The 23,343-nt window shown below is 37.5% G+C and overlaps 1 protein-coding gene across 3 annotated transcripts in view; it reads right to left on the reverse strand.

The window, feature by feature from the left end:
• The window catches only part of RGS7 (regulator of G protein signaling 7), a 401,788-nt gene that overhangs the window by 43,591 nt on the left and 334,854 nt on the right, over window positions 1–23,343 (reverse strand). For all 3 annotated transcript variants that reach the window (XM_075995508.1, XM_012751216.3, XM_012751212.3), the window contains exons 7-9: window positions 18,913–18,977; window positions 17,936–18,012; window positions 17,748–17,829 (exon numbers count right to left, since the gene is read on the reverse strand). In XM_075995508.1, the coding sequence (XP_075851623.1) occupies window positions 17,748–17,829; window positions 17,936–18,012; window positions 18,913–18,977 (224 nt within the window). The remainder of the gene's footprint in view (window positions 1–17,747; window positions 17,830–17,935; window positions 18,013–18,912; window positions 18,978–23,343) is intronic.

Here is a 23,343-nt window from a genome sequence, read left to right on the forward strand (position 1 = left end):
GCCACTCTGGCGGGAGATGCTGACAATAGGGGAGGCTACACATGTTGGGGGGAAGGAGAACTCTTCATACTTTCTGCTCAATTTTGCTGTGAACCCAAAACTGCTCAAAAAAATGAAGTCAATTAAGAAATACCCAACTCACTCGGGAGTACGACTAGTTTGGGAGTGGATTACCTGGGTGGACTCAGGGCAAAGCAGAACCAAGGGGATGAGTTAGAAGGGTATTGCAATTACCAAGGCAGATTATGGTGATGTGGGTTTGCATGTCAGCATGAGAGATGATGGGACGTGGTTGCACCTGGATATATTTTGAAATTATAATCAACAAAACTCGCTGATGGGTTGTGTCAGTGAACATGCTGAGGGAAAGGGGACTCTTAGTTTTTCCCAGCTGGGTGAGGTGAAGCCATCTACAGAGGTGGGGGAGCCTGTGAGATAAACAAATGGAAAAGAAAACAGAAATCCAGGATGACTCCTGGGTTGTATTTACTTACATACCATGTTCATATTGACTGGGATGGAGCTCTTTTCCCAGTTGCTATTAAGATTCAGGACTCAGAGCATTTCCAACACAAATACCTGTATAATAATTTATCCTTGGTTCATCTTTTTGTGTCATTGCTTTTCTGCATCATCATGGGTGATATGAACATATCACTGAACACGCAACATTAACATATGAGCATCAATCACCAAGAGTCTGGCAGAGCTGCTTCCCACTACTCAGGGCCTCTACTACCCTTCCTTGAATTCCTCTTCAGTGGGTCTACCACGCTCTCTTAATCTGCTCTAGTTGAAATCAGAACACTCCAGCCCCAAATCTATCTATGCATACTTCAATGATTTTCTCTTTTAGTAGACTACGAATTGTCATGCAAGCACAGCTACAAACACACTGTCACAGTTCTCAAGGAGCTACCAAGAGGACTTTAACAAGTACGTCTGCTTGTCACTTCTTTACAATCACTGGGATTACCCACGTATAATGTTCAGCTTGAAAATACTTAAAATGTTCCCAGCTAGAATTGCTTTGAAATAAAAAAATCACTGGGTAGAAGCTAAGTTGTCATAATTACCCTTAAAATAAGGACTCCTCCAGGAAGAAACAAAAGCCCTGAGACAAATGTACATGGATACCTCTTTTCTATCACACCTGGCCTGCTGTGCGCATGAGTGATTGAGCTCCTTTTCTTTTCCATAATTTATTTTTTCCTATGAAAAGCTGGCTGCAGTATGGGGACACGCACAGATTTTCAACTGGAGGAGAAAAAATGTCCCTCTTAGATTTGAGACTTAACATGAATGTTCCAACTCTCCCTGTGTCCTGGGTTGGCATATCAGGCACTTGCATAGCCATCACCAAAATGGCATTTTGATTCACATTATGTTGTTCCTCTAGTACCTCATTTGTGGGAAGGTGAGTAGCAACACAGAATTCTGAGATTCCTTGTCCATGGGCTTAATGCCATAAAACACCTTATACACACACATACATGTCTTAACTTTAACCTTTAACTTGTTTGTTGAATGTTGGAATTAAGAAATGAAACCCAGAATGCCTCTGTGATTTCCGCAGTGTAAAAATGAAATGCCAAAGAGTAAGAAAAATGGACTAGTTAACTGAATTGGTACAAATAAATTTTAATTTTGTAGATATTGCTGTTGTTAGTATGGATGATTTAAATGGTAGGCTTTAAAGGCTAAACAGAACCAAATAAAATTCTTCATAGTATAGATAAATCATAGTAAGTTCAAAAGGCTTACAATAATAATCGCTATAATGGATAGTAATGGGACCATGATAAATAAGTTTGTGGAAATCATCATGTATTGGAATTCACCTTGAATTACAATAGCAGCCTTGAAATCAATAGCCTTGAATTACAAAGGACACAGAGGCTCCTAAATCATGCGTTCCCCAATGGGAAAAAGGTGTACCCTCCTGTCTTAGTTTGTTCAGGCTACTGAAACAAAACACCATTAACTGGGTGGCTTATAAACAACAGAAATTTATTTCTCATAATTCTGAATGCTGAGAAGTCCAAGGTCAAGGCACCAGCATATTTGATGTCTGCTGGGGGCCGGCTCTCTGATTCATAGAGGGTGCCTTCTCACTGTGTCCTCACATGGTAGAAGGGATGAGGGACTTCTCTTGGCCTCTTTTACAAGAGCACTAAGCCCATTCATGAGGATGGAGCCCTTGTGATATAATCAGCTCCCAAAGGCCTCACCTCCCAATACCATCACCTTGGGGGTTAGGATTTCTACACATGAACTGGGGTGAACTGGGGGGGGGGTAGGAAGGGACAGGATCACCCCAACTAGAGCACTCCCTTTACAAAACAGACACACAGAGAAGGACTGTAACACACTTCTCAGTTTAGCAACTGAGAGGTTTTCAGATTGAAATATTAATCTCAAAGACACACTCTGTTGCATTAAACTTGATTTCCAAAAGGAGAAAAGATTTAGTGTTGTCAGGAATGAGGGCTCACATAAATTTCTTTTCTAGGTTACGTATTTATTGCTAAGAGCCAAAACTTTATTTCATTTTTCACTGTTAGGGGAAAAATCTTCTAAAATAACTCCCATGCATCCCTGCGTACTTATGCAATCATATTCAAAACAACACAATCTCTTCTTGATGATTCAAGGTCACTATGGGGACAACACTTATTTTGCTATCCTTAAGACAGCAGTGCCTTTGAGGCTAAATGGTTCTAACCCCTAATGCTTTTTGAGCTTTTATGTCATTTTATGCCATTTTTAGTGCCTCTGCCTTCTCCCAGTCAGCTGTCACTTTTTGCTGCTCTCAGCATCCTTGCCTGAAGCAAGATCCCATCCTCCTCTAATTTGTTACTTGGGTTCCTATGCGGGTCAGCAAACCACATAAATGCTACTTTGACAGAGGGTCTCACATTTTGGAAAATGAACCAATCAAAGCGCACAAGTTAGAGTGTGGGGGGAGTTTAACCACTACTTTGGTTAATACTTTTTGAGTTTAGTTCTTGGCTGAGTTTTGGATAAAGTTAGATTTGGGGGTATGTAAGAGAAAGTATAAAAGCTATAACAAATAAAACGTGGACAATTTCTCATGCTATCTTTAGGAAAATTTACCAGGACATAAATATTATATAAACTATTGAAGGGGATCAGAAGTAGACGGCATCATTTGTCTGGAGTTCTAGGACAAAGGATGGCATGAAATTTGGGAGCTGGAAATTCATTCTGTGCTCTGAGGAGTGGGAAGAAAAGCTAACTGACGTGTTCCCAGCCCCTGAGTGAATAATGATATGCTCTATTCTCCACCCAGCGTCTGTGCCAGGAGCCTTCCAGGCTCAGTGCTAACTTTGGTTCAGCTTCCCAAAAAGGGTAAACAATGTTCAAACCAGAACTAATAATTAATTTATCTTGCGTCCAACCTGTTTCTTTCTGTTTCCTTCCTTTCACTGAATGCCTCCAACCATTCACCAAGTCACTCACGCCCTCCTCTTGCTTTTTCCTTACTTCCTACACTTGATTCATCAGCAAGTCTTGCAAATTTTACCTCCAAACACACCCCGAATCTGTTTGCTTCTCTCCACACTCATTGCTGCCACCCTGCTTCAAGCTGCCACTGTCGCCCAGCTGGACTGTCACAGCAGCCTTGTCATTTGTCATCACTCCTTTCTTGCTTTCTCCACCCTTTCCCCAAGGTATTCTCTACACAGCAGCCAGAGCAACCTTCTGAGACTACAGCAACATCGTGTCACTCTCCTCTTCAAACCTCCTACACTTCTGACCACGCTTAGGGCAAAATTGCAAACGCCCTGCCATGTTCCACAAGGTGGGACATAAGCAGGCCCCTGTCTACCTTTCCAGCAGCATTTGGTAGTCGGGTCCACTCCTATGGCTGCTCAATAGCATACTGGGGCTAGGGGCTGTCCTTCCCTCCCGACACCTGCCCACAGCTCGGGACTAGACAAGATACCGTCAGCACTTGAGGTCAATACTCTCCTCTTCCTCACCGCCCTGAGAGGTAGCTGCTGGCCCTCGGGGCTGTCCTCCTAAGATCAGCCTCCCCCACTATCCACATCCTCACCATTTCAGCAAAATCAGGACAGAAATCATGTTGAAAAGTTGCCAATCCACAGACGATAGAAGCACTGACTTAATAATAGGGAAAGCGGTTTTTATTCTCCGTCTACCCATGGTTCACATGAATAGCATCAGATATTACATAATAATAGGGACACTGTATCTACAAATCTATTCAGGGATAGAAGGAGCAGAGAGATGCTAAAAGGCGTAGCCGGGGAGCAAAAAAGAACAGTTTCACTCGTAGAGGCTCATGATAGCCACATTGTCAAAATATTTTTAAATCCAAAGGAACAGATGGGAATAATAGACAGAAATGCTGCTCCTTTTTCATAGCACAAAAGAAAGATTTAAATTTGGATTAACACATTCTGGATTTCCTAAAACAGTTAAAGGTATCAGTACTGAGATCACATACTACTATTTGAGAAGATAGCACCCTGAGTATGGGCTGATTTGACCATGAAGGACAGAAAACTGCATCCTTCCTCTTGACTTCAACCTAATTCGTCTCTCCTGAACACCACAAAAACTGATACTGCCAAAGGTTAAAATAGGTATATTATTGATATCTTCCAAGGGAAATGTTACAGAAGATATTAAAGTTCTGGTACAGTTTAAGCTCCGAATGAGCGTGTGAAATTATGCACATAAATTGCACGTAAGATAGCAGGTTTAAAAAGCAGCCTCCCTACAATCTACAGAATACTATACCTGCTGGTTTGAGCCCAGAATCAGACACAGAGCTTTCCAAGGGAATATTTGCACATGTCACATTTACATGGGACATTCCATGCTGTGACTAGCAGCCTAGCATGGTAATACACAGCCACCTCTCACAGATGCTGTGACAATGGACATACACTGCCCGTCACCTGCCTCGGAGATCCAGCAGACATGCAAGGTACATTTAACGAATGAAAAGCCCAATTAATCATTTCACCACAACTTCACTAATATAAAATAAAAGCTAGTTGATGGGCACAAAGCCAGCCCTGGTGAGACATAATTTCTTGGTGTGCATTATGAATTGACAAAGAAAGACTGTATGCTGCTCAATAGAGATTGCCTGGGGCTTTCAAAAAATGCTAGGCTTCTAGTTATAATTGAGGATTTGACTTTTAGCCGTATCATAGCCAACAAAGCTCAACTTCCTCAGAGTCTTGCTTTCTCTTGTTTGTAAATTAAGGACGATAGTTACCCATCCCATGAAGTCTCTGTAGGTGGCATAATGAATGCAAAAAGCTTTTGTAACGAGAAACCATGATCTAGGTTCTAATCAATGTTATTATTGTCATCGATAGCAATCCACATGTATTGCTGTTCTCTTACATTTTGTAGCGAAGATATCCAGGTGGCACGTGCTTTTATGCGTGTTTCAGAGTAATGCCATCTGAACAGAGCAATAGCCCAACCAGCTACATGACTATGCCAGAAATCAACAAGCTTCTCCAGAGCTGACAAAGTTCTGTTGCCCCAGATCTGGTCACTGATGTCTTGGTTCGTTCAAATATCAGAGCCCTGTGACAGAAAAACCTGTGTGCTTTATGAACTAATTCAGTGTGTTTAGCATCATCCAAAAGGATATATGCAGGTCCGAGGGAGATCAAGAATTATTAATTCACTCATCGGGTCAAAATATATCCACTGAGTGTCCACTATGTGCCTGGCACTTGACCGAGGGCTGAAAACATAGTTAGGCACCAGGGAAGTCTCGTCTCTGTCTTCTTACAGGGGACAGCGCTACCTCATGGCTACCATTGCACCCCTAATAAGAAAAAGCATTTATAGAAGATGCTTTCGTGTTCACCTCAAAAGTTTTGTTTTTGTCAAAATTACGAAAGAGATTATTAGCTCTGCTTAAAGATTGTGGAAATTAAAATTGAGACGGCTTAAATCACTTATCTGAAAGTTAATGTGGGTAGTGAGAGGCATTCCTTAGTTTAGGAACTACTCTTCCATGTCCTTCCTCTGGGGATTTGGCAGAGAAATAGCCTGGCACCGCTGCGGGAAGCACACAGGGCCCTGCCCTTCGCCTCCACCTCATCTAGGGCTCTGCTTCTCCACCTCCTGCTTAGAGGTTACTGCACGGTGGTCCCATCAGCATTGGCATGGGTCACCATTTGCAGTGGCAGGGGTTGCATTCATGCTAGGCTCTGACCTAGTTTTATTTCTTCCATCAAATTTTCAAATTCTTTCCCTTTTCCCAAATTCAATTGTTGTAGGTACCCTCCTTAAGAGTGCCCAGTGACCTCCTCCTCCTGGTATCCATACTCAATAGTGCCTGCCCACACTGTACTGGGGTTGGACTGTGTACCCAAGAGACTGTAGCAGAAGTGATGGCATGCCACTTCTGAGATTAGGCTATAAAGAGACTAAGATTTCAGACATGTGGCTCCCTTTCTATTAATATAATCGGAAGACATGGGGGAAGCTCTGTCTTGGACACCCTTATGAAGAGGTCTAGGTGACCAGGAACTGAAGCCTCCTGCCAACCACCATGTTAATGAAGAGGACCATTAGTGCCTGCAGATGACTACATCCCAGCCAACAGCTTGACTGATGGCCTCGTGAGAGACCCTGAGCCAGAACCACCCAGAAAAGATACTCATGGATTCCTGACTCTCAGAAGCTGTTAAAAGCAATGGGTGCTTGTTGCTTTAGACTGCTAAGTTTGGGGGTAATCTGTTACTCAGCAATAGATAATGAATATACTTACTCAAGCTTCAGACTTCAACACCAACTCTTCTGATTCTCAAGTCTTTCCTGATTATACCATGTCATAGCTATCTGCTAACTTTTTTTAATACTTCCCTGCCTTCTTTTCTTCTTTTAAAAGCATGATTGCTAAAATAACATCAGCTACCAATTATTGAACAATGACTATGTACCAGGGACTGTCCTAAGCAATTTGTAGATACTATTTCCATGTGTTCTCAATGGTCCTAAAGGGTAAGTATTATTTTGATTTCAAATGTGGAGTTTGGGAATCGGAGACATTGAATAAAATCTCACCCAAGAAAAAAGTTGATATTTGAGCCAAATCTTACTAGCTGCAGTTGCATCTCTTGAACACTGCACCACATAAAACTGTCACAGCTGTGCTAGTTCTCTCCAAGTCAAAAGTATTTGAGACACTGAAGATACAAATGGAGAGAAGCTGCCATGTGTAGAGTTTATGCATAGTGGGAGGAGTGGAGACAGAAGTGAGAATCTTTATATAATCCATCATTTGGGCATTTAGCTCTTGATACAATGTTGCCCTTCCCAATTTTTTCTCATCAGACATCTCTAGATTAGAGGAATAACAAATTCTGCATGAGGCTTTTACAAATCATGGAGGAGTATGCCAAAAATCAATAACATTATCATTCTTTATAGTAAAAATTTTGTTAAAGAAATCAGTAAGACATCTAGTACAAGCCAGTGTCACTTTTGAACATGCATGACAAAATTCTTAATAAACAAAGAAAACAACAAAATTCAATATCACATGAAGAAAATAATACATCATGACCAAGTGGTTTTTTTTTAAATTATGGAATTTCAAGGATAATTCAACATTAGGAAATCCATTCATAGAATTCACATATTATTGATATATGTAAGGACATATGTATTAAAAGTGGACATTAATTTGTATCTTATATAATTGCAGTTTTCAAGCATTTTGGTCTTATTTATTATTCCCTTTTACTCCTAAAAATTATTGTGTATCCAGAGTTTTTATTTTTATCAGTTTTATATATTGGTATTTATTATATTAAATAATAATTATTAAATAATAATTTTCTAATAAATTAGAAAATAATTTATCAATCACTTCTACTTGTAAAAACAAACACACACATACTACAACAGTGGTTCTCTTTTAAGATCAAAACTACCTCCATAAAAATATTAAGATATCTCAGTCATTCTCTCAAGCGTGTCCAGTTGATTTTTCCAGGCATTGCAATGACACATGATCTAGCAAGGGACTGAATGGACACGGAGACAGGTGAGTGCAGCTGCCTTCTAGAAAGCTCAAGATTAAAGTGATTTGTAAAAGTATAAAAGAGTGCCATTCTCCTCACTAGTTTTCCTTTGGAAAATATGTCAATTTTTATGAAAATTATGCTGATTATGTTATTTAGGGATTGGCTTCTTATTCTTATCTTACATGAATAAATATTTTAAAATTTTATTTTAATTTTTAATATAATAAATACCAATAGATAAAAACCCATAAAAATAAAAATGCTGGATACACAATAATTTTTAGGAGTAAAAAGGAATAATAAATAAGACCAAAATGCTTGAAAATCGCAATTATATAAGATACAAATTAATGTCTACATTCTTCATTGTATGCATACTTTTAATAAAAAAGATCGAATAGAAAAGAAAACCCCATTTATAAGATAGAGATGTTTTTTAAAAAGCAAGAAACTTAACAAGAAATGCATAAAACCTTCCTGAAGAAAATTTAAGATGCTCCTGAACAGCACAAAAGTAGGTATATGAACAAATGGCTAGGATGATTCGACTTCATAAAAAAATTCAATCTTCCCAAGTGTTCTATAAATTTAACACATTCAAATGCCAAAAAAATGTGCTCCTTGCTGGTGCTAGACAATTGGTTGCAAAGTTCACACAGAAAAATAACTAGGAAAAATCTAAAATGAAGAGCAATAAGTGAGATTGGGAGGGTCTAGAGCAACAGATGTAAAACGTACTGATGTCAAAATGGGGAGGTGCAGAAGGTGACATCTCCAACCGAGATGATGCCTTTTTCCCATTTTGTTATCTGTGTTAGGAACTCATCATTTGTTTCCTAGCACAGGATCCTCTAGTATATTCCAATGAAAATACACCAGGCTTTCTCTTCTTTCTTTCACCCTAAATTTTCCTGGCATAATTCTACCAATTGGTGTGAGATTTCTAGACGGGTCTTAGAAAGACCTATTCGACTTGCCTTTAATTAAAGTTTATTTTCTCCAACAAGTTACACCTTCCCTTTTCCATGGTTTACTGTAAGTCCTAACTCACTTATCCCAAGTGCTTTCCTTCGTGACCTCTGGCATTAACCTCAGGGGTGGTCTTGGAGCAGCAGCACCCAAATTAGTGGAAGAAACATCGAGCTGCCACCCAGAACACTTGGGTTCATTCCCAGCTCTTCCTAAAGGAAAACAAGTGCTACGGGAAAGCAAAACAAAACTCCATCTCTGTGATCTGCAGTTTCCTTATTTGTGAAATGGGGATAAAATGAATGCCAACCTAACAGTAATGTGAGGATTAAAAAGAAAATTTGTAAATGATCACACTTCACACCAATACTGGCTTTACCAAGAGGCAGAAAGTTGTGCTGATTGAGTATGGGCCCTGAGACCACCACACCTGCTTTCCATACCAGCTGCCTCACTTAGTACTTGCCAGGCCTTGTGCAACTCAAATTTCCTGTGTCTGAGATTCCTTAGCTGTAAAGAGCAGATCACGATACTTCCTGCAGTGGTTGTGATGACTGCATAAGCTAATTTATATAAAGTGCCAAAGAAACAGTCATGAAAGCAAACAGACAACCTACAGAATGGGAGAAAATTTTCACATCCTATGCATCTGATAAGGGGCTGATAACTAGAATCTACTTAGAACTCACGAAAATCAGCAAGAAAAAATCAAACAACCCTATCAAAAAGTGGGCAAAGGACATGAACAGAAACTTTTCTAAAGAAGACAGAATAATGGCTACCAAACATGTGAAAAATGTTCAACATCTCTAATCATCAGGGGAATGTAAATCAAAACTACAACTTTATCGAAAAGTCCCAAAACAATAGATGTTGGCGTGGATGCGGAGAGATAGGAACACTCCTACACTGCTGGTGGGACTGCAAACTAGTTCAACCGATATGGAAAGCAATATGGAGGTATCTTAAAGCGATACAAGTAGATCTACCATTTGATCCAGCAGTCCCTTACTGGGCATCTACCCAAGAGATCAAATGACACTCTACAAAAAAGACACCTGCACTCGAATGTTTATAGCAGCACAATTCACAATTGCAAAGCTGTGGAAACAACCCAAGTGCCCATCAATTCATGAGTGGATTAATAAAATGTGGTATATGTATACCATGGAGTACTATTCAGCTCTAAGAAACAACAGTGATATAGCACATCTTGTATTTTCCTGGATAGAGCTGGAACCCATACTACTAAGTGAAATATCCTGAGAATGGAAAAACAAGCACCACATGTACTCACCAGCAAATTGGTATTAACTAATCAACACCTAAGTGGACACATAGGAACTACATTAATTGGGTATTGGGTGGGTGGGAGGGCACGGAGGGGGGTGGGTATATACATACATAACAAGTAAGATGTGCACCGTCTGGGGGATGGTCACGCTTAAAGTTCAGACTTGTAGGGGGAGGAGGGGCAAGGGCATTATTTCAAACCTTAAAATTTGTACCCCCATACTATGCTGAAATAAAAACAACAAAAAAATGAATAGTGCCTGGCACCTGGGGAATGTTCCCCAGGCACTAACAAATTAATTGTTTCTACCTACCACCCATCTTCTTGTCCAACACGGTGGTGACAGAGGTGTTTGTCCTCCCAGTGTTGCCTTTGCTCTCCCGGGAGGAAGCCGCAGGGACACAAGAATATAGGACCTCACCCTCCTCCCTCACAAGCAATGGTCACTAAGAACCAAGCAAGGTAAACAGGAAGTCATCACTATAAACAACACATCTTCCTGTCTCTCAGGTGCATGAACAGTAATTCAGGCTGAGGACTCCCTGGGGTTTTATGTTGCTTTGAGTGATACTTTTTAGGAACATTATTAGACTTGATGAAGGAAAAGACCAGTTTTAGGTTCATCTAGATTATAAGTAATATTATCTGTGACCACCTTTATCAATGTGTGTTAAGAACTGGTGGTGAAATGTCAAGCTTTAATAAAAGTTGCTTAGGGTAACCAATCATGTAAGTCTCTTCTAGTGCATTTTTTTGGATATTTTAAAATGAAAAGATAAAAGGTTGGACATCATACGAATAAACAAGATAAAAGAACTACATGCACGTGTTAAGAGATTTCTAGGCCTGATTTTCTCAGAAAAAAAAAATTACTAAACATACTCTTTCCTGAAGAAAATATTGTCTTCCTCGGAGAATGTACTTAGGTTGCAATCACTTCCCTTAACATAGTAAATAAAGAACAGGCTTATCAGAAATTACTATGGTGGATTAGGGAAATTTTTAAAGGAATTGCTTCCTCGAGTTAACCAAACATGTTATCAACATGAAATAACTATAGCAAAAGTTATATTATTCTATTATGACAAGACTTTCTCAAACATAATATGAGATACAACTTCTTAGTTGAGATTAATACAAAAGCTACATGCCCAACATTTGAGATAATGAAGCCAATGATGGGAATCATCTGGAAATTTAACACCACAGTAACGATAGCCAGAAAAACAGATGGTGGTACCTGCCAAAATTGGTTCAATTTTTGAACTTACAAGACAAAAGGAGCAGTCACTCAATGTACTACCAGATTTCAAAGTATGTTATTCATTTTAGAAATGGTAAATATGTGACAATCCACGCTGATTATGGAACACACTAAAAACATTCAGGCAGGTTCTCCTGGGAGCACCTCTGGAACCTCCTTTCTGGAGCTGTTTCAGAGAAATGTCATATGTACGTCTTTGAGGCTGAACAAAATAGAGACAATTTAGATGACTGCTTTCACATGTGTGAAAATCACACCCCAGTCTTAACTAAATAGCATATCATTGGCTGAAAGAGAATCAGATATTAATTTCACATGAATAATAATAGACTTCGGGCATGGGAAAAAAATGCTCAGTCAAGGCTCAACCTTCTACTGTCGATAATGTAACAACTAGAGTTTAAATCTCAAACTCTTTTTCCTCCCTCTTCCTCCCTTCTTTCCTTCCTCCCTTCTTCCTTCCCTGGGAATCCTCCGTTCCCAGTTTGCTTATTACATTATAAAATCAGTAATATGTTGAACTTAAAATTTGAGTTGATAAAAAGCATTATGTACCATCTCTTTTTATTAAGTTGGTTGGAAATTTCAATCTGAGGTTCTTTAGTCAATATCAGTCCAATTTCACCCTCTCTTAAAGAGAAGCTGAGTCACAGGAGTGGAGGTCCAAGTAATGACCCCGGGAGAGGCAAGCCCTATGCCCCAACCCTGGACTACTCAGATGACAGGAGATCTCCCTGCGCTGTGATGCCACCCACTGGACAATTAAAGCAATGGAAACATTTTCCACTCAAGACAAAATCTGCCACCTTTTATCCAAAGTAAAGCAGGCTAATTCTTCTCCTTTCGACAATGATAGCTGCTCAAAAACAGATGAGTAATAGCACCTAATCTGAAAACAGATGAGTAATAGCACCTAATCTGAAAACAGATGAGTAATAGCACCTAATTTCTCTGCTTTCTCCTTAATTTCTCATATCTTCTCACTTGCTCTTCTACATTTTATTTCCTCTCTACCCTGCTCTGGTCATTCTGCTCAAAAAAGATGGCTAAGTAGTTCTACAAGTCAGGCCCTGGGAATGCAGTGCCTGGGATGGCCTCCCATACACCAGAAGTGTTCTGACTACTTCCGGGCATGGCGGAAGCATGCCTACCCTTGCCCCAGATGTTATGGGTCAGAGACAAGGGTCTAAGAATATTTTATTATGCACAATTTTTCAGAGTGATACATGCTCTTTATAGAAATTTAAAATTACCTGTGATTTCAAATATCTTTAGAATAATTATAATCAACATTTGGTATAGTCTCCCCTAACTGTTTCTCTAGGCATCTAATATTTTAAACATGGTTGGCATCATATTTCGTGTAATTTTATATTTAGAAATTTCATTTCGCTTTGCAGCGTAAGTTTTCTCCACATCTTTGAAATTCTCATTTTGAGTTATATAATACATAGTCTTGTGCATATATCTTATTTAACCATCCTCATTGTTGAATAGTTATGCTCTTTCAGATTTTAGCTACCCTTACATTTAACCACTCATAGCTCTGGTCAAATTAACCTACTTTTGCAAAAGATTTTAACTTTTTAATTCATATTGTCTAATTAATTTTTAGAAAGATAATACTAATGCAGACACCTACTATACCATTTAGAAATAGTTACCTATAACTCTCGCCAAGATTCCTATGATTAATTTTAAATTTTTAAAATAAAATAAAAATGGAAGAAAATTCAATGTGTTATTTCTTTGTCTTAATTTTTTATGACTATAAAGGTTAATCTTTTTTCATAATTTTAATAGCAATTTATATATTCTTTTATAAATTGCCAGTTTAAACAGTTTCTATTTTATGTGAAATCAGAATATTTTCTTTCTGAATTATATAATTACTTTACCTATCAGAACATTAAAATTTATCATACTTACTCCAAATATTTTTCAAATGTTGTCCATTTGCCTTTCAATTATATTTTAAGCATGAAAACTAATTTTTAAGTAAACTTTATTTACCACTTATCTTTGTGATTTCTTCTGCTGTCTTTAAGCATGAGAAGTTTTCTCTATCCTAACATGAGTTCAATGTAAATCTCTATTTTTAAATAGCTATATTCATAGCTCTACTATAGGCCTGATCACAATATGTGGACTATTAGCTTGATTTTTCAAAGAGATAAAAAAATATCTGAGAGCCATTTTTGTGAAACTGCTTTCTTTTTAACCACCTGATCATGTCAAGAATGAATTTACCATATAAGACAAACAAAACTAAGCACGCTGTATAAAACAGAAAACCAACAAACGGCTTTGCCTTCTACTTAAAGATCTTCTCTATACAGCGTACAAAGACACAAAATGAAAGAACCAGCACCTTTTCTACAAAGACAGACCTGGTGTTAAGCAAATAAAATTCATTCTTATCTGCTGATATCATGATATGATACTGTTTTGTCCTTGTGGTCAAAGATTTTGTTGGGTTCATTACTCTTCCTGTGACATGCCTTCTGTTTCACTTTGTAAAAAAGTTTTGTTTTTTTTAAAAAATAATATATATATTTTATATACTTTATGTTTACAGAAATTTTGAGCAGAGAGGACAGAGAATTCCCATATTTCCCCTCACCCACCCCAGTGTCCCCTGTATTAACATCTTATGTTAGTGCACTGTGTTTGTTACAATTGATGAACCAACACTGATACATTATTATTAACTAAAATCTATAGCTTACATTAAATTCACTCTTGGTGTTGTGTATTCTATGGGCTTTGACATGTGTCCAGCATTGCTGTACCCTACAAAATAGTTCACTGCCATAACATCTCCTGTGCTCCTCCTCTTCATCTCTCCCCGCTTTCCCTTCAACCCCTAAAAACACTGATCTTTTTCCTGTCTCTATAGTTTTTCCTTTCCAGAATGTTATAGAGTTGGAATCACACCATAGCTAGCCTTTGGGGAATAGTTTCTTTCATTTATCACTATGCATAGTTAAGGTTCCTCCATGCCTTTTTGTGTGGCTTGATAACTCACAGCTTTCTATTGCTAAAAAACATTCCATTGTATGAATAAACCACAGTATCTTATAAAAGGACAACTTGATTGCTTAAAAAAACAGAAATTGTACCATGTATTTTCTCAGACCATAGTAATATAAAACTAGAGATCAATTCCAACAGAAACAGTCACCATTTCGCAAAGTCATGGAAATTAAACAATCTATTGCTGAATGACTACAGGGTAAAGAAGGAAATCTAGATGGAATTCAAAAGATTTCTTTGAACTAAATGATAATGGGGCCACAAGTTATCAAAATCTGTGGGATACAGCAAAAGCATTCCTGAGAGGAAAAGTAATAGCATTAAATGCTCACATCCAAAAGACAGCTCACAAATCAACAAACTAATAAACCGTTTCAGGGAACTGGAAAAGGAAGAGCAAATTAATTCTAAACCTAGCAGAAGAAAAGAAATAACTAAGATCAGAGCAGAACTAAATGAAATTGAGAATAAAAGAACTATACAGAAGATCGATAAAGCCAAAAGTTGGTTTTTCGAAAAGATAAACAAAATTGATAGCCCTCTTGCTAGATTGACAAGAACTAGAAAGGAAAGGACTTTAGTAAACTCAATCAGAAATCAAAAAGGAGAGGTCACTATAGACATCGCAGAAATACAAAACATTATCTTTTAATACTATAAAAATCTATATGCCCCCAAACTACAAAATGTGGAGGAAATGGACAAATTCTTGAAAACACACAGCCTCCCTAAGCTCAATCAGGAGGAAATCGAATTCCTGTACAGACAAATATCAAGCACAGAAATTGGTGCAGCAATTAAAAGCCTTCCACCAAGGAAGAGTCCTGAACCAGATGGGTTCACACCTGAATTCTACCAAACCTGCAAAGAAGAACTCGTATCTACATTGCAGAAATTATTCCAAAAACATTGAGAAGGATGCTATCCTCCCCAACTCATTTTACGAAGCCAATATCACCTTGATACCAAAGTCAGGAAAGGACAAAACAAAAACAGAAAACTACAGACCAATATCCCTCGCGAATATAGATGCAAAAATCCTCAACAAAATCTTAGCAAATTGAATCCAACAGCACATCAAAAAAATAATTCATCGTGACCAGGTGGGCTTTATCCCAGAGATGTAAGGCTGGTTCAACTTACACAACTCTGCTATACATGCAATTCGCTACATAAATAAAAGCAAGAACAAAGACCATATGATTCTCCCAATAGATGCAGAAAAAGCATTTGACAAAATCCAGCACATGTTTATGATAAAAACTCTCAACAAAATAGGCAGAGATGGGATATTCCTTAAAATTATTAAGGCCATATATGATAAATCAACAGCTAATATCGTACTAAATGGGGAAAAATGAAAAGCATTAGCCAGAAAATCTAGCGAAAGACAAATCTGAAACAGCAGCTCAGCATCTTTAAAATATACTGAAAGTCAATTTCATGTAAAACATAATAGCATATTCCATGAATTTAGATCTAGAGATGTAGAAAATATATGAAATATGATTTTACTTTCTAAAAAACCATGAGGTCACTTTTAGGTCAGCTTGACACAGAATAATCATTCTAGTATTTAACACCTCTATAAAATAATGTTAGCTTCTCTAAGCATACCAATGTTTACTCTGGAACAAAAATTAAGGCCATGACACTCAAAAGGACTCTTCACTTACAAAGAACTCCAGACAAAATTGCCAGAAACTAACTACTCAAGATTATAGTGGGAGAAATACACTAAATTACAATATGTCAAAGATAATGTAGTGCGTGGGTCGGCCTGTGTATTCAATGTTTCAATACTTTTATGAACCCCTCCCTGCAAAGGCTAATTGTTTTAGTAGTCTGTAATAATAGAATTTTAGCATCTAGTTAAATCAAAGTAAAAATTCTACTTGTCAAAGTGCTGAAGGGACTCCTCCTCTTGGAGGACCAGGCCATGCAAGCTGAACGAGGATGGATATGGGCCACCAGATGTCCAGGGAGACAAACTGGATAAACATGGGAACAGAACGTATTGACTGGTTTCTAGAAGCCGCTTAAAACAAACAAAAAAATAAAAATCCTACTTCATGTCCTTGCAATAGCTATGTGTGTGACTTCATAATCCTTTTTCTCCATGAGCAATAAAACCCAAACTGAATTTTGAGTAGCAAAGCCAGTTCACTCTCAATTTTAATCTTTTGAGAATTCAAAAGACAGAGAAAATTCAATATAGCATTTAACAATTGCATTGCTATCTGAAATTGAAATACATACGTGCATAAACAAACCTCTGGATTCTTTCTATTTTGGTCTGACTCTAAAGGTGGTCAAGAGGAAAATTTTAAGGTGTCCTTATCAATCTTGATTTGTCTCTCATGCTGTGAACCTGCTATTTATTTTAATAATAATTATGCAAATATCATTCTCTAGTGCCTTTTCTGTATTTAAAGACATCTACAGAAGAAAAAGATAGAGCATCAACATACAAAGAAATAGAAGAGGTTAGACATGCTGTCTTATGGATGTTTGTAATCATTGTTTAATTCCTTCCACAGTTTTCTGGTATTAATTGAGGACATTTATTATTTGTTATTCTGAGGCACATAATTTCACATTAATAAGGAAGAAAACCAGCTAAGTTAGTGTATACAGATCCAACGTTATACCCTTGAAAATATGAACTGATTTGAATTTGAACCATGTAAAATGTTAGTCTGTGAAATTCGACAACCAAAGCAGGTTACTGATAGCTTTGAAAAAAGAAAAATTAGGGAGGAATAACACTTTGACTTATACTTTTACCATAAAGTCAGAAAGAAATATAAACAGTAAACCATAAGGAACTACTTTGTTGCAGTGTTTTTATCTTTCAAGAGTATAGAGAAGCATCAAGCACCTCAAATGCCAAAAGTAAGCAATAATATCCTGGTGGAAAAATGCATAGTTTTATAAATAAAATATTACACTATTGAAATCTGGGTCATGCTACACAAAAGCGGCAATCTTTTCTTAGCCAATTCACCAAGATACTCCAGGATGTGCAATGGGGTTACCATAGTCTTTCCTTTGCTTTTGCAGGGCACCTCTCACTTGCCAAAGACTGAGAATATGGATTCGAGGCGACAATGGTGTGTTTGCTTACCACAGGCCTGTGTACATCCCAGAATGCTCTCTCTTGGCTATCAAGAATCTTCCTTTCGATTTTGTCTCTCTTCTTGTCCACTCTGTCAACATCGTAACAATGAATGATAAGCAGCGTTAATTGTAGTGCCTCTCTGGACAAAAGGCCACAACTGGAACAAATCTTCCAAAAGACTCACAAGGACTCACTTTGCTTGTGCCTCTGCTTGCATGAAAATGAACTCCCACTTCCGGGCAAATGCTCTCTGCAGCCGGGCCAGGCTCTCCTGAAAAACATACACCAGGTGAAGACACGCTACTGTCCATCTTCACTACACCCTTCTAGTTTATTCACCATATGCATCTGTCAATAAAACAAGTATAACATTTCTAAAGTATGTTCTGGTTCTGAATGTTCTGGTTCTGAATGATAAGTCATGTTCACTAAATTCAGCTAATCTTCATATTAATAGTCTCAGAGGAAGCAGAAAGACCTGTTACAAATATTAATTTTTGTGAAAAACTGACTTTAGAGAACACAACTAAAAATCCACTATGTATCTACAAAATACCAAAATATACTTGTAATGATGGAAGCACTCCAGGTGAATCCATTGGACTTTTCTGTGCCCACTTTATGTAGAGACAGGAAAGCAATACATTCCTACCACTGATTTTATCAGCCTATCCAGTTCCTGACAATAAATGTAAACCCTTGGCAATCCACAGCCCATTTCCACACACTGCTTTGAATTCAGTAAATCACAACATAGCAACCATATGAACAAATGACATCACATTAATTTTATCTACTGGTGGTGACCAACCTGAAGGTTTTGCAAAATCTTTCCCAGTCGATGGTCTTTAATTCTCAGAGTTTGGATGGCTTCACTACAGTATATATCTGAAGATTTCAGAGTTAAATTGATTTTTAGAAAATAAGATATGCTTCTTATTTGAGTTTGTGTATTTAGAATTTGAGTCTGTGAATTTATAGAATTTCACCATACTCAATGTGAATGAAGAGAAGAAACAAGCAGGGATTTTTAAAGGTGTTGGTCTGTCTGATCCCTGGAAATCTGATCTTTACAAATAATAATGTGGAAGGTTAACAGAGTACACAGAAAAAAAAAAACAAAACAAAAACCACATAGGACTTTCTTTACCAGAAAGTCCTTGGTACTTACAGCTTCATAGTCTGCTAGCTCCAATCTTGCCTTGTTTTGCATTGTTCTCTTGCAGAGGTAAACGGCTGAAAGGGGGAAAAATGGATCATTTCTTGCCTGCCTATTAACATCAAAGTAGTATAAATAAAAACATAGCATTAGAAATCAAGACACTTGTCATTTTTCCCCAAGTTGTAATTTTTTATCTTGATTTTTATTTAGACAAAAAATAAACAATGATGTAATATTATTATTGGAATTCAAACACAGTGGCATTTATGGTATCCTAAAAAAATCAACATGTTAAGAAACCTGGTAACCATTTTTTTCTACTTTTATTCAACGGTGGTTACAATTTTAACATCCTAAGTAAACAAGGGAAAAAATAAAGCCTTTTAAAAGAGACATCAAATGGATGTAAAAATCTAGATGTACAAAGGAATTGTATGAAGAGGGAATCATTATTGGCACATTCAACAATTTCTAGGTTTTGCTATCAACTGAAAGAATCTGTTAATGTGAACGGAAGTCTTCCTGGCATCTTGTTTGCTTCATTTCACAAGGGCCAACCATTAATCATTTTGTCACTAGAAGGGTGTAACATCTTAGCTGTGTAAAATACAGCAGCTTTTGCAATATTTCCATTCTTTTGAGGACTCAGTCCCCTCGGCTGTCGTGTAAAGTCCATCTGGGCAGCAGAGGGAGAAGAGGATGGTGACAGCAGTGTTGTGATGGAGCAACTGTCTTCAGTGATTTCAGGGTATCCTGGGGACTCTCGTGACAATATCAAGACATTCAGAGCCCTCCGGTAGAACCTCAATATTTTTTTGTCATTTCTTTCATGGTATTTGAGTCTCGTGAAATTCAAGATAAATTATATCTATTCTAGATGTGTAATGAATCGATTAGCTGAGGAGCATCAAATATTACTTCTTGCAAGGCTAGCTCTGTGGGGATGCCTTAGAAATGCCATCAACTTTGCACTAAGCTGTATCACCTTTAGTTTTGGATAACAACATCCAGCTAGCATCCCTGAAAAAAAAACAATACGCAGAAAATTTGAGGCCACTGCAAATGTGGATAACTATTTACTCAATTTCTGTAGGGTTTCCTGTATGACGAACAGGCATGGAAGAGAGCCAACCACAGAATAAGGCTAACACTTCTACAAATACTAAGAACCCAGTATATGATTTTAGAAGGCATCTTTCTACAATCTACCATGGTAATTTTATTTTTCTATTAATATTAGTAATTTTCAACAGTCAGACTTCAAAAACAAAAGTGACCTGATGAGTTAATTTCCTAATTGGTTATAGCTTAAACTCACTCCTGCAGGATTCTTAACTACAGAGATCACCGTGACTTGCACGAAATATCAAAAATGTTCTAAGTGGTTGGTAAAAGAAATTGGAGCGTATGTTAAATACCCCTGAGGGTGTCCCTTCATGAGAGGAAGATTGAATCTTCTTAAATATCTAATTAAATAATTTCAGCTTTCCTGTGGAATTACCTTTAATCAAATTTCAAGCCCCAGCTAAGCCCTCCATCAGCCAGCCCTCCTGTGTCTCCTCCCACGTCAGGGTCCACTTGCTTTATTAGTTCTGGCCATTGAAGCCTTGTTCTTTGCAAAATCAGCCCCCTTTTGGGAAACATGTTTCTAACCTCATTAGATAAACTAATAAATTAAAGCAGGAGTGGAATGATTTTTGTTATTGATGATGATGATTGGTCACAAAGATGTTACGCATCCTTTAATACAGGTGTCCTAAAACGTGATTTTTCTTTAATTCTCTGGGGAACAAAATGAAGGTGTGAACAGACAGCGCCAGGCACGGAGTAATTGTTTCACATCTGTTTGTTGCATGAGAGAATGCACAGATGAATGAATAGGATATTTTCAGAAGGAGCTACTTAGAAGTCAAATCAACTTAAGTGATAAAATCTCCCCAAATGTCTACTTGATCCTTTGGTATAAAGAAAGAGGGGAAAAGATAAAATTCTGGGTTGGCAGAGTAAAGAATAATCTGGATACTGTTGAAGGTAGAGCAAATATGTTCATGAATGGAAAGGTGTACACCCCACCAATCTAGCCTAGATGTAGTTGCAGTATGCGGATAGGTATAGAGGATACTTTTTCTTCTTTCTTGGCAGAGAGTATCAGGACTGGCAAATTGTGCATGAGGCAGGAAGTCCAAGTAGATGAGAAAGAGTTCCAATTCCAGGCAATTTTCCAATTCATCAAAGATTGAAAAAATGAGAGTACTTATGCATAGCCAAAACTACAGCTCAGACCAAATGTTTCTGTGCTAATCCCTAAATTATTTAGACACTGAAAGTGCTCTAGATGGTGCTATGTATGGACCTAGGTCCAGATACAGAGAATGAATCTTTTAATACACAACCTTTGAATTTTTCCTGCTCTGCCAAAATACTGAAAATATCAACTAAAGATGCTGTTTCTGGGGTTCTATTTAAAATGTTGTTTTTCTATTAATGAGGGTTTGATTTAAATTCCAAGTTTAAATATAGCTTTTTGCAGTAGTTTTCTGGAAGACCATAATGAGACAATTTTGAGGACTTGGGAGTCAAACAAGTACATAATTTAATAGGAGGCTATGCTACTAAGTGGTAGAAAGTTTGGGAAGGCCTGAAGTGCTACTCTGGTTAAAATAGCTCCCTAGTAAAGGCATAGAAATTGGTCCATATGCAACTTAGAATTTGGATGGAAAAGTCAAAGTTTCTGGATCATATCTCTAATTGAGCAGAAATGATAGAAAGTGAATGCTGGCATTAGGTCTTTCCCTTTAATGTCATAAAGCTCTGTATGGTGGAGTAGTCTCTTAAGCAAACACTGTTGTTCATGACAAAAGTATTGAGCTGTATTACACAGATCAGTGAGAAAATCACTAAGATTCCAATATCAAAATATGGAAAAGATATGAATATGTAATTCACAAAAACTAGAAATACAAAAGCTGAGCAAATACTTGAAAATTACTCAACTTACAACCCAAGTAATGCAAATGTAACTGATATTGTCATAAAGCAACTTGCTATATATATATATGTTTTTTATCTTTTATTGTTTATTTTGTGGGCTAATTCATCCCATGTTCCTGAATTTAAAAAAGCAGTTTGTGCAATCTTGCTTCTCATGCTTGGGTAATTCAAAGAGTCCTAAATTATTAATAAGAATGTCGATCCAAGTAATAATCAAATAGTCACCCCGCTTGCGGGTTAAATAAGTGTGTGTGACTTCTTTCTCCTCCCAGCAGGTCCTCCTCTAACCCCTACCAAGAACCACTGACTGAAGCTTTTTATCCTTCTGGGGTTGGAGTGTAGGAAGGAAAGAGAGGAAAGGGCAGTATTGGCATTCTTTTTCCCCCTTATAATAGATCTTCATTATATTTTGATACATAATTTCAATTTTAGTGCTGAGATAAAAAGTTAAATTTATCATAGTAGGTAACTGAAATAAAATACATGCTTACAAGAACTTTACTTTTTATTTTTTAATTTTTAAAAATTATTTAGTTATTGGATTGACAAATTAAAAATTATAAATATTTGTGTTGTACCATGTGATGTGTTGACACATGTATACATTGTGGAATGGCTTAATCAAGCTAAATAACATATCCGTCACCTTAAATCCTTATCCTTTTTTGTGATGACAACATTTAAAATCTTCTCCCTCAGCAATTTTCATCACCATGCTGTACCACAGATCTCCAGAACTTATTCCTGCTGTCTAACTGAAGCTTTGTACCCTTTAATTAACAACTCCTCATTCCCCAGCCCCATCCCCAGACCCTGGTAACCACCATTCTACTCTCCGCTTCTGTAAATTTCCACATATGAATGAGATCATGTAGTATTTGTCTTCCTATGCCTAGCTTACTTCACCTAACATGATATCCTCCAGGTTCATCCATGTTGTTGCAGATGACAGCTTTTCCTTGGATTTTAAGGTTGCATAGTATGCCACTGGGTACACAAGCCACATTTTCTTTGTCCATTCATCTGCTGGTGGACATTTAGGCTGATTCTATATTTCAGCCATTGTGACTAATGCTGCAATAAACATGGGGGTGCAGATATCTCTTCCACATAGTGATTTCATTTCCTGTGGATACATACCCAGTGGTGGGGTTTCTGGATCTGAGGATAGTTCTGTTTTTAATTGTTTGCGGAACTGCCGTGCTGTTTTCCACAGCGTCTGTACTAATTTACATTCCCGCCATCAGCATATGATCATTCCCTTTTCTCCACATCTTCACCAACACTTACCTTTCATCCATCAGACCAAAGCCATTCTTACAGGTGTGAGGTAATATCTCATCATAGCTTTAACTTGCGTTTCCCTGATAATTAGTGATATTAAGCACCTTTTCACATACCTGTTGGCCATCTGTATTTCTTCTTTTTTTTTTTTTTTTTTTTTTTGAG

Source organism: Microcebus murinus, chromosome 19, assembly GCF_040939455.1.
Source record: "Microcebus murinus isolate Inina chromosome 19, M.murinus_Inina_mat1.0, whole genome shotgun sequence".
In the NCBI taxonomy this organism is placed as follows: Eukaryota; Metazoa; Chordata; class Mammalia; order Primates; family Cheirogaleidae; genus Microcebus; species Microcebus murinus.